This window comes from Sorex fumeus, unplaced genomic scaffold, assembly GCF_029834395.1.
Source record: "Sorex fumeus unplaced genomic scaffold, SorFum_2.1 ptg000061l, whole genome shotgun sequence".
Lineage (NCBI taxonomy): Eukaryota > Metazoa > Chordata > Mammalia > Eulipotyphla > Soricidae > Sorex > Sorex fumeus.
The window spans coordinates 8576371-8588901 of NW_026606118.1; the positions used below are offsets into that span (position 1 = coordinate 8576371).

The following is a 12531-nucleotide window of genomic DNA, read 5'->3' on the forward strand; positions in this document are numbered from 1 at the left end:
TCAGGAACAAATCTCAGAACCCACCAGGTTTGGGCAGAAATCCCTCCAGATTTAATTGCTAAAATTTTGGAATTCCAAAATCAGGTGGCCACTACTGCGGCCACATGACATCATATGTTATTCATAACCAGCAATAGAAAACAAATTGTCTGCGGTTGCCTTTTTGGCAGATCTGAGTGTTGGGGTAAAATACCAAATGATAATGGTGAACCTGGTGTTGAAATACTGAATGTAATCAAAGTAGAGAGAGAGTATAACATGGAAATCACCTGCCCCACAGGTAGGGGGAGGGTGTGGGATAGGGGATATACTGGAGATTTTGGTGGTGGAGAATGGGCACTGGTGAAGGGACGGGTGTTTCATTGTATGTATGACCAAGACTTAAACCCGAGAGCTTTGTAACTGCTCTCACGGTGATTCAATAAATAAAATTATAAAAAAGGAAAAAAAGAAAAGGTAAGGTGGAGTTCATGCCCAATTCAATCAGCCTAATCAATGGCTGAATAAATAGGAATACTCCTACATAAATAATTAATTTTTTAAAATGTCAGGTGCATTAGTGCATCCCAAATGTCAGTAGGAAAGCTTCTGGTATGGAAAAGCCCAGAATCTGAACTACAACCCATATCCATTGCCTGGCTATTTGTTTTGTTTTGTTTTGTTTTCATTTTGGGGGGTGTTTTGGAAAGGGGGCAGTAGAACACACCCAGTGGTGTTCAGGGCTGATTCCTAGCTCTGCTCTCAGGGATCACTCCTAGTAGGCTCAGAGGACCATATGGGATGCCGGGGATTGAACCTGGGTCCACCACGTGCAAGGCAAGCGTCCTACCCACTGTACCTGTCTTTCGCTCGGGCCCCTGAGACCATTTTAAACTGGAGAGTTTTCCAAGCGAGGGGGGGGGGGGGGCACCACAGGCCTTGCAGGATCACAAATCTCACAACCAGGCTTTTGAATTCCAGAAAGGACCTCAGATACTCGCTGTGGGATTCAATATACTCAACTGACTTCTCTTTGGTGTTTTTAATTCATCCTCTAATAAGCAGGCTGCAAATTCAAATTGGAAACTCAATCCTGAAAGTAAGAAAGTGGCCTGGTGTGAGCCTGAAGAGGTAACACAGCAGGGAGGGTACTTGTCTTGCAAGTGGCCAACCTGGGGTCAGTCCCTGGGATCCCATATGGTCCTCCAAGCCTTGCCCTAGGAGTGGTCCCTGAGTGCAGAGCCAGGGGTAAGCCCTGAGCATAACCAGATGTGGCCCAAACTCATACCTGCCCCCGTATATATTATTTAATCCCTAAAAAACTTCACTGACATAATTTCTGCATTGGGGGAGAGAGTCCTGAGCTATGCCCGTGTTATCCAGGTTATCCATGTTATTCCTGTGTCCGAATAACAGGATGGTCGTGATCGTGATTCCTGTGTCTGAGCTCAGATTCACATCCCTGGAGAGTCTGGGGGAGGAGCCTCTCTGTGGTACCGGAGAATGAACAGGTTTGGGCACTCACAAGGAAGCATCTTACCCACTATTCTCTCTGGTCCTACACAGCTTGTTTGTTTTTACACCTCTACAACTTTCAGAAAGTCATTGCCTGCCTGGCTCTTCAAGCCCATCTTCTCTCTTACACAGTATCTCGCTTTGTTGGTTTGCACCCTGGAGAAGCCTGTGTTCTCTCCTGAACACATTTCCTCTCTTTCTCTCCTCTCGCATCTGTCAGTTTTGATGTTGGTGATTTTGAGGCCACAGCCGGTGGTGTTCAGGGCTCACTCCTGGCTCTGCACTCAGGAATCACTCCTGGCAGCTGCTCAGGGGACCATACGGGATGTCGGGGATCGAACCTGGCTCGGCCACGAACAAGGCAAACCCCCAGGTACCTGCCAAACTATCGCTCCAGCCCTCCTCATAGATTTTTCTAAGCAAGTTTGGTTCAATAAAAACTACCTTGCTTATAAACCATATAAAATAATTCACACACTTTCACACTTGAAATTTATGAGTCAGATTATGCAGAATTCCCAGGAACACATCTCTAAGTAGAAGGCCTTGATTTATGAGCTAAAAAACAGTGTAAAGTTCTATGCCATACCCCTTTATGTCAATATACTTCATTAACTAATAATCTATACCCTCTATAATAAATGGATTATTTGCCAATCGAAAAAAAAAACTACCTTGTTTTCTTAAAAGAAAATTAAAAACTCCATTCTCTCTGTTAAAAGGTTGCAGTTTAGAGGGTCAAGACATAGCTGAGAGGGGCTGGAGCAATAGCACAGTGGGTAGGGCATTTGCCTTGCACACGGCCGACCTGGGTTCAATTCCCAGCATCCCATATGGTCCCCTGAGCACTGCCAGGAGTAACTCCTGAGTGCAGAGCCAGAAGTAACCCCTGTGCATCGCTGGGTGCGACCCAAAAAGAAAAAAAAAAAACATAGCTGAGACCCACCGAAGCACAATCTGGCTGGTTGAAGGCCCCGACTCTGACTCCCAGGAGTGTATTATCACCCCAGCACTGTTGGGGTTCCTGCTGGTCCCCAAACCCATTCTCCCAAGCACCCATGGCAATGAACCCATCAGACAGGCACAGGTCAAGCCAAGCATTGGCGGCGCAGTCCCGGGAGGGTGAGGGGGGCCGAGAATTCCTTGGAAGGACCCCCCCCCCCCCCCCCCCCGCCAATCATACACACAGAGAGAGGTTTGCTGTTTATTAAGAAAGCTCACAGAAAAGGCAAAGAAGAGCCTGGTCAGATGACTGAGGAACAGCTGATGATGGAACACATCCCTACTCCAGAGAGATGAGCAGCAAAATGTTCCCGCCCCAAACTCAGCGGGAGGCAGGCCAGCACCGGCATCTGGACTAATGCTCACCCACCTTCCCTCACAAACCATCCTCCCAGGAAATAATCGCACGGGGGAAGGGGGAGGGTGGGCTCGAAGCTCTGCAAATGTTCCTTTATGCAACCGTCATGATTTCCTATTTCCCAAATGTGTTGTCATGGCTCAAAGGCATGGAAGTTTGGTCAAATCCACATGGCTGGCATCTGTGTTCCCCTAATGAAGGAGAAAACATCCTCCGAACAGCGCAACACACCGACGTTTGCAAGCAAAAATTCACAGCCCACGAACAACCAACCGGCTGGCGACCCCCGCCGAAAGGAGAAGAGAAGCACACGCCTTACCGTTTGGGGGTGTTCGTGCCTTACCGTTTGGGGTGTTCTTTTTCAAGTTGTCCAGGAATTCCTCCAGCAGCTGGGACTGGTTTGGCGGGGGCAGCAGGCTCTTCTGGTCCCCCAAGAAGAGGTCCGTGTCTGACCACGAGCCACTGAGGGTCCCCTGGGGGGCGGGGGGCCGGGCCAGGAGCGTCAGCCCCACGCTCTTCTCGGAGAACAGGGCCTCCATCTGCCGCACGTCCAGCCCCACCACGGCTTCCCCGTTCAGGGTCATGATTTCACTCCCCTTCCTCACCCCTGCAAATGAGGAAGCACACACAAGCGTTGGTCGGAGGAGAGCCGGCTGCAAACACAAACCAGACAGCGCCCGCCCGCCTGCCCGGGAACGCCCTGCCGTCTTCAAAGGAGGTCCCAGAGCTAGGGTCCTCGGGTCCTCACTGAGGGCAAAGGGTCCTTGCAGAGAGGACTGCCGGGAGGAGAAACCGCCAAGAGTCCCTCAAAGGGTCCCGCATCCCTCTGATGTGAAGGAGACCATTTCACTGCTGCCTGGTCAGCTGTCAGCCCTCCTGTTCGCTTTTTCCAGCCAGCAGCCCGCGGGCTGGAGGATTCTCCGCGTACATATTTACTGTCCCAACACACACACTGTCCACACGCTGGCCACGGTCCCTGAGTGGAGGCACTCTGGGAGGCAGGGGGCTCGGACCCACAGCCAGCATGCTCAGGGCTCACTCCTGGCTCTGAAACTCAAGTCTCAGTCCTGCCTGAGCTCGGGGATCCTCGGGGATGCCGGGATCAACTAGGAATGGCCTATGCAAGGCCAGTGTCCGACCCGGGCTACTCTCTCTCTCTGTCTCTCTCTCTTTCTTTCCTCTTCTTTCTCTCCCTCCCTCCTTCTATCTCTCTCTGTCTCTCTATCTCTGTCTCTCACTCTCTCTCCCCCTGTTCTCTCTCTCCCTCCTTCCTTTCCTCCCTCCCTCTCTCTATCTCTATCTCTGTCTCTCTGTCTCTTTCTGTTTCTGCCTCTCTCTGTCTGTGTCTCTCTCCCACTCTCTCTCCTCCTCTTCTCTCTCTCCCTCCCTCCTACCCTCCCTCCCTCTCTCTCTCTGTCTCTCTGTGTCTGTCTCTGCCTCTCCCTCTGTCTCTCTCTGTCTCTGTCTCTCTCTCCCACTCTCTCCTCCTCTTCCCTATCTCCCTCCCACCTTCCCTCCTTCCCTCTCTCTCTCTGTGTCTCTGTATCTCTCTCTGTCTCTCTGTCTCTGTCTCTCTCTCTCTCCCTCCCCCTCTGCAGAGGCCATTCCCCCCCCCCCCCCCCCACACACACACACACTCCAACTATTCAATTCACTTTCTCTAAGACTCTAGCGCAACTCTGCTGCCAGCTCTGGAGGAAGGAACGGTGCCCAGGCAGACTGCGTGGAGAACAGACACTCTGTGCCACACGGACCTTCGCCGTATGCCAGGCCGTCAGGGAGAACGTCGCTGATAAAGATCCGGCTGAGATGCTGGTGCTCGTCCACCTGCGCTGTCACTGCGAACCCTGCGGAGGACACAGAGAAAAGTCACCACACTCTCAGCCCGGCAGGGAAAAGGGGAACCACCAGCTCCAACGGCTACACAGTGTGCAACATTGTTTCAAAGTTGGGGTGAGATTCCCCAACCCCCGCCCCCCACCCCAGGCCCTCCAGGAAGAGCCAAGGGGGAAGTGACCCAGCTCAACTTCCCGGAGGAAGAAATATGTTTTAATGTCACTGACGAGGCAGGCGGGCAGACGTGGAGGAGAGCACTGAACAGGAGGGAGGGAAGGGGTCCCTCCCGAGGAAGCGGGCTGTGAAACGCAGAAGAGTATTAAGGATGAATCTCAACCAGTCACAGAGCTGCAAAACACGGGGCCCCGCTTTTATTCAAAAGGACCTGCCATGGGGACCCAAGCGAGAATCCAGCGGGTAGGGTGTTTGCTCCGCACAAGGCCAACCTGGGTTCGATCCCCCGAGCCCCACCAGGAGTGATTCCTTAGTGCAGAGCCAGGAGGAACCCTGAGCATCACTAGCTGTGGCCCCCAAACAAAACAAACAAACAAAACGTGCCTGTCCCGGAGGCAGGCTGCTGGGTGGGAGGGAAACCAGGAGCACTGGTGGAGGAAGTGGACATGGGCGGACAGGAGTGGGCACCGGCGGAGAGACGGGGGATGGAACACTGTTTGCTGACAATCACTAATAACTTGGGCTGGAGTGATAGCACAGCGGTAGGGCGTTTGCCTTGCACGCAGCCAACATGGCTGAGCCGAGTTCGATTCCTCCGCCCCTCTCGGAGAGCCCGGCAAGCTATCGAGAGTATCTCGCCCGCGCGGCAAAGCCTGGCAAGCTACCTGTGATGTATTTGATATGCCAAACACAGTAATAAGTCTCACAATGTTACTGGGCCCGCTAGAGCAAATCGATGAACAACGGGAGGACCGTGACAGTGACACTAATAACTTTATAATTCATGGTGACTAAATTAAAACTTTTTAAATGTTAAAAAAAAAAAAAGAAAGCAAAAAACAAACAAACAAAAAAGCCCATTCAATGTGGCCAAAATATAAAGTAGGGTATTTATGTGTCACAAGAAAGAAGGAACGGGGCGACAGTACAGCTGGGAGGGCATTTGCCTTGCAAGCGCCGGACCTGGGTTCGATCCCCGACATCCCATATGGTCTTGGAGCACTGTCAGGAGTAACCCTTGAGCATCACCACGTGTGACCAAAATAGAAAGAAAGAAAGAAAGAAAGAAAGGAAGGAAGGAAGAGAGAAAGAGAGAGAGAGAGAGAAAGAAAGAAAGAAAGAAAGAAAGAAAGAAAGAAAGAAAGAAAGAAAGAAAGAACTCCTGGGCAGGAGATGCTCACCGGGTAGGAGCCTGCTGCTGTGGGTTCAATCCCTGGGTTCAATCCCTGCTGCCACCTGGTCCCCTAGCCCCGCCAAGAGCAACCCCAAGCCCTGAGCCACAAATAACCCCTGAGCACCATAGGGCAGAACCCCAAAACTTAGAATAAAAAAGAGAATTATTATTATTATTATTTTGCTTTTAGGGTCATACCCAGCAAGGCTCAGGGTTTCCTCCTGGCTCTGCACTCGGGAATTATTCCTGGCAATGATTGGGGGACCCTATGGGATGCTGGGAATCGAACCTGGGTCGGCTGCGTGCAAGGTAAACTCCCTCCCCGCTGTGCTATTGCTCCGGCCCCCAGTGGAATTCTGACAGCTGCTACAATGCATGACTCTGTCCCACGCGAAGTTAGCCTGTGAGCAGAGCGACCGTGGCACCGTTCGCCTTACCCGTGGGGCGGAGACACAGAACGGGCAGGGGGAGGCGCTGGGTGTGCAGGGACCCTCGCTCCAGTCCAAGCAGTGGCACAGCATGTGGCCCCCAAGCACCACCAGGAGGGACCCCCCCCCCCCCCAGGCACAGAGCCCAGGGCAGTCCCGGGGAAGTCCTGAGCACTGCAGGGTAGGGCCCAACCTGCCTCTCCCCGAGGAAAACAAAGGGAAGGAGAAGAAAGCAAGCTGGGGAGGGGAGGGCTGGCCACCGCCATCAGATAGGCACAGAGCTCCTGTGCTGCATTGGGGAGGAGGAAGTGCTCATGGCCGCCCATCGAGATACCGAGATGCTTCTCAGCCCTCCCAGGTGCTTTTGTGACCATTTCAATCTCTTTCTGAATCTTTCAGTTGTGACCAGTGAAATGACAGCGACAGGGGCTGGAGCCATAGCACAGCGGGGAGGGAGTTTGCCTTGCATGTAGCTGAGCGGGGTTCGATTCCCAGCATCCCATAGGGTCCCCCAAGCACTGCCAGGAGTAATTCCTGAGTGCATTAGGCAGGGGTAACCCCTATGCATCGCCGGGTGTGACCCAAAACGCAAAATAAACAAACAAACAAACAAATTGAAGCGACAGCAACAGCTGGGAAACAGCCCCATATGGGGGAGGCATGTAAGGAAGGTGACCCCAGATGGTCACAGTTCCACAACCAGATGTGGTACTTCCAACCCCTGGGCGGGACTCCCCGCTCCGCTCAGACAGGGCCCCTCGCCCTCCACTCTGACCCCTTACGATCTGCTCCCATAACCCGGGACCCCTGCACACACCCTCCCCACTGCGGCTCAGGCAGCAGCCGGCACCCACCAACCGGGTCTCTGCATGAGTCCTCACCCTGAAAACCAGGATGCGGCAGCAAGGAGGCCAACACCAGCGTCTCCGGTGAGAGCCAGCTACAAATGCAAACCCAACAGTGCCGGGAATGCCCTGCCCTCTTCCAAGGAGGTCCCCGAGCTAGGGTCCTCGGGTCCCTGCTGATGGCAAAAGGCCCCCCAGCTCCTCACAGAGGTGACTGCCGGGAAGGAAGGTGACGGCTAGGTGACGTGTCTTCACCCCAACAGAAGGACAGATGCCGGGGCTGTCAGGGAAAGCTGAGCTCAGGCTACCGGGGGCAGAGACAAGACCCTACAGCGAAGCCTGGGGTGGGGTGGGGGCAGCACCAGATCAGGCTGTGTGCATCATGCAGCAAGACATGCCCCAGCCTCTGCGGGCCCCCTCTGTGACCCCAGTCACCGCCCCTCCACACCGCCAGCATGCCTGGCCTGTCCACCACTGCCCCCAGGGAATTCCCGCCCACCCCTCCTCCCCCGTCTCTCGTAGTCACCTCAGTTCTGCTGAGTCAAGTCACTGGGCACTGTCCTCTCTCTACTGCATCTCTGTTCTGAAGAGAGGCTGCACTCGGCAGAGTCGGGGTCACCCCTTGGGGAACTTGGGGGTGGGGGTGGGGGGACTCATGGTGCCAGGGAGAGACCCAGGGTCCTGAACGTGCCAGGCTGGCCATCTGCCACTTGAGCCACTTCCTCCCCGGGGCCCCTGACAAGGAACTTTGAACAAAGTAAACAACGGGCACAATTTGCTTGTGCCATCTTAAGGCAAGGAATGATGTCGGTGCAGTTAACAGGGAACTGCAATCTTTCTCTGAAGTAGAATTTCACAGTAGTATTTCAAGGAAGAGTCTTAGGTGTCATCACTTCCCCGCTGCTCTCCTATGGTGACAGACCCAAAAGAAGAGAGACACACAGCCAGGACCATAAGCTACAAGGAGCTTAAAACCAAACGTGACTCCAGACCAGGAGAAAGGCAAGAACCAAAAAGGACCGGGTCACCAGGGTGGCAGAGTCCAGGTTGAGGACACGTGGGGTTTACATAGAGAGGTGGGTTGGGGGGAGCGGGGTGGTGCGTGCAGGGAGCACTCCAGGGGGTGACAGAGAGCTCAGAGCAAAGATGGAGGAGAATAGGTCTCTAGGGAATGAGTCAGCATGGCACTGTGTTATTAACCCCTGTGTTATTCCTGTCACCATCCTACCGAACGTCCCATCCATTTGGTCTACGGTTTCCTTCCCAGGGCTCAGGCGTTTCCCCCTAATATAATTTAAACCTGCCGAGATAAAGGGGAACGAAGGACCGGAAAGGAAGTTCAGATACTACTCAGCATTTCGGAAAATGCACAGGGAGGCGGTGAAGCATTTTAAGTTCAGAGAAGAGAGTGGGAGGCCAGCCCGGCTAGGAGAGCGAGGGGCGGACGCCTACCGAAGTCAGACACGCCCCCGGTCTTGGTGAGCCGCACGTCGTGCAAGTTCAAGGGGAAGACTTCGGTGTCATCCGGCACCTGCAAAGCATCAAAGAGCACCAAATCAGGGGCTTGCATGGCAGGATGTCTCAGAACGGGATTTTGACAGTTTCAAAACGAGAAGCCGGGGTCCGAGCGACAGCACAGCGGGCAGGGCGCTTGCCTTGCACGTGGCCAACTCAGGTTCAATTGTAAACCCCATACGGGGGTCTGCTGAGCACGGTCAGGAGTGATCCCTGAGTGCAGGGCCCTGAGCCTCGCCCGGTGTGGCCCCCAAACCAAATGAGCCCCTCCAAAGTAGAAGGAGCATTTAAATGGGATCCGGTCCCTGCCCTCCCCAGCCCCACACCAGACCCTCCTTCCCTTTAACCCAGCTTGCCTGTCCGTGAGCGTAGTCATCGGGGGCGGGAACGCTGCACTCAGCATTTTCATCCACTGATTTTCGAAGCTGTGGGCCATGGTGGCTGGGCTCCAGCTGTCTTGTCTGATAAGACAAAGACGGTGATTCAGGTTTGAACGGTTCTTTCGACATCCTTCGTTGGCTTATTGAAAACGCAGTGTCGGTCAGAGAGATATCCCATATGCAGTCCGCTATGTTTTTTTGTTTGTTTGCTTGATTTTTGCTTTTTGGGTCACATCTGGTGATGCACAGGGGTTACTCCTGGCTCCGCACTCAAGAATTACTCCTGGCAGTGCTCGGGGAACCATATGGGATGCTGGGAATCGAACCCGGGTCAGCCGCGTGCAAGTTAAACGCCCTATCCCTGTTGACCACGTGCAAGGCAAATGCCCTCCCTGCTGTACTATGGCTCCAGCCCGTCATCTGCTAAGTTTAAACCTAAATATAGATGCTCAGATATTGCTGTGAACAAACGAGGCTTGAGAGACGGTTCGAGGGGCAGGACCACAGGTGTGCAGGCAGATGCCTGGGCTCAATCTTTGGCACCACTGGGCACAAACCCTCTACCCTCAAGCACTGAACCAGGAGGGTATAGCCTGGCAGTAAAATAACAGTATACAAAAAAAAAACTTTCCTGTCTCCTCTGGGCCTAGTGCAGGTTCCTGTTCGATTCTCAGCCCCACACGGTGTCCTAACCCTGTCAAGTGTGACCTTGGGTGCCCGAGCGACAGTATGGTGGGTAGGGTGCTAGCTGTGTACACAGGTGACCTGAGTTCGATGCCCCATTTCTCATGGCTTCCCAAGTGCCCCCTGGAGTGATTCCTGAGTGCAGAGCCAGGAGGAACCCCTGAGCATCGCCAGTGTGGCCCCAAAACCAAACAAAACCCCAAAAAAAAGTGACCCCGGGTCCTGCCAGGTGTTGCCCATGAAACAAAGCACGTAAATGTCAAGAAAATAAGGGACAAGTAAGTTTCTAAGAAGGTTTGCCCTAAATGATACCATTTATCTCTAAGCAAGTGATGAGTTTTTAAAGGCCGTGATGGAACTTACCAACCATCTCAGTAAATGCTTTTTATCTTTTTTCCCCAATATTGGGGATGGAACACAGATGTGTAAGGCAAAGGAGTCTGTAAACTTAATAATAACCTCAGAGTGTACAGAATTCAGAAGCGGGAATTTCCTACTCCCAATTTTCAAAAAGAAAATGTATACATTTGTCTGTCTCTGTCTTTGTCTCTCCCCCCACCACCACCCTTTTATTTATTTATTTATTTAGGCTTTTTTTGCGTCACACCCAGCGATGCACAGGGGTTACTCGTGGCTTTGCACTCAGGAGTTACCCCTGGTGGTGCTCAGGGGACCATATGGGATGCTGGGAATCGAACCGGGTCGGCCGCGTGCAAGGCAAACCCCCTACCCGCTGTGCTATTGCTCCAGGCCCTCTCTCTCTTTTAACAGTGAATGAATATCTCAGTCTCCATCCTAACCAGAGCTGACTGACTGACTTCTACACCCTGCATGACTTAGAAAAATATCGACCGAGTAACTGGCCTCAATGACACCAAACAACAAACAGCATGTGTCCATGCAAGGCAAACGCCCTACCCACTATATTATTGCTCCGGCCCCTGGAATTGAATTCTTAATATGAATCCATTAAAATCTTAATATAAACGGTTTGTATAAATTTCGGGTGCTCTAAGACGCCTGCCAAAGTGACAAAGGGGAAGTAAAATGATTATTCGCAGCTGTCAAAGTACATGGTTCAAGAGTCACTGTCACCAGGTGGAGTTTGACAGAACCATCCCGGCAAGCTTAGACCGAGGAAGCTCTATGGCACCCTCTGGTGGTCGGAATCATTAAATGCTCCGTCGCTGCCTCTACTGCATTGCTTTCAAAAGGCTCCCTTAGGACTCCCCCTTGGTTTTGGGGCCATACCCGGTAGTTCTTTTTTATATACCATGAGGTACAGCTGTAAATTTACAAATTTTTCTGCTTGGGTTTCGATTATACAATGATCAAATACCCATCCCTCCACCAGTACCCATTTTCCACCACTATGGATCCAAGTATCCCTCCTACTCCCTGTCTCCCCATCTCACCCTGCCTCTGTGGCAGGGCATTCCCCTTTGTTCTCTCTCTCCTTTTGGGTATTGTGGTCTGCAGAAGAGGCATTGAGTGGCAATCATGTTCAGTCCATAGTCTACTTTCAACATGCATCTCCCCTCCTGGGAGGATCCTCCAAACACCCTTTATTTGGTGCTCCCTTCTCTATCTGAACTGCCCTTTCCTCTAGGATACCCGGCTGGCCTCTAAGTTATGGAGTAATCCTCCTGGTGCTGATCTCAGCTATTCTTGGGTATTAATCTCTTACTTTGTTACTTTATATCCCCCAGATGAATGCAATCTTTCTATGTCTGTCCTTTTCTTTCTGACTCATTTCGCTTAGCATGATACTTTCCATGTGGTACCACTTGTATGTAAATTTCATGACTTCATCTTTTCTAACAGCTACATAGTACTCCATTGTGTAGATGTACCAAAGTTTCTTTAAGAAATTCTTTGAGAATCGCCCATACTGTTTTCCAAAAGTGCTGAACCAGTCAGCATTCCCACCAACAGTGAAGGAGTGTCCCTTTCTCGCCACATCCGTGCCAGCATCGGTTGCTTTTGTTCTTTTGGATGTGGGCCAGTCTCTGAGGTGTGAGATTGTGGTTTTGATCTGCATCTCCCTGATGATTAATGATGTAGAGCATTTTCTCATGTGCTTTTTTGCCATTTGGATTTCTTCTTTGAGAAAGTTTCTGTTCATTTCATTGCCCCATAGTTCTTGGGAATCACTCCTGGTTGACTCAAGGAACCATTCGGGAGGCCGGGGATCATTCCAGGCCAGCTGGGTGCAAGGCAAATGCCTTCCCTGCAGTACTATCTCTCTAGTCCCAGAGAAACTCCTTGTTTAGAAGCAAAACCTGGAGCCAGAGCAATAGCACGGTGGGGAGGGCACCTGCCTCGCACACAGCAGACCTGGGTTGGATCCCCGGCACACCCAGGTCTCCGGAGCACGAAGAGTGATCCCTGAGCACAGAGCCAGGGGTAAGCCCTGAGTTCTACCAGGGATGCCAAATGCTAACAGAAGGAGGAGGAGGAGGAGGAGGAGGAGGAGGAGGAGGAAGGGGAGGAGCAGGAAGAGGAGGAAAAAGAGGAAGAGGAAGAGGAAGAGGAAGAAGAAGAAGAAGAAGAAGAAGAAGAAGAAGAAGAAGAAGAAGAAGAGGAGGAGGAGGAGGAGGAGGAGAAGAAAAAGAAGAAGAAGCAGCAAGCCTTGTGTAAA

At 52.2% G+C, this 12531-nt stretch overlaps 1 protein-coding gene across 1 annotated transcript in view; it reads right to left on the minus strand.

Moving 5' to 3' along the window:
• TIAM2 (TIAM Rac1 associated GEF 2) overlaps positions 1 to 12531 on the minus strand; it is a 122455-nt gene that overhangs the window by 74397 nt on the left and 35527 nt on the right. Inside the window, exons 9-12 of the mRNA XM_056126388.1 lie at positions 9183 to 9287; positions 8764 to 8842; positions 4609 to 4701; positions 3198 to 3461 (exon numbers count right to left, since the gene is read on the minus strand). Coding sequence (XP_055982363.1) covers positions 3198 to 3461; positions 4609 to 4701; positions 8764 to 8842; positions 9183 to 9287 — 541 coding nt within the window. The remainder of the gene's footprint in view (positions 1 to 3197; positions 3462 to 4608; positions 4702 to 8763; positions 8843 to 9182; positions 9288 to 12531) is intronic.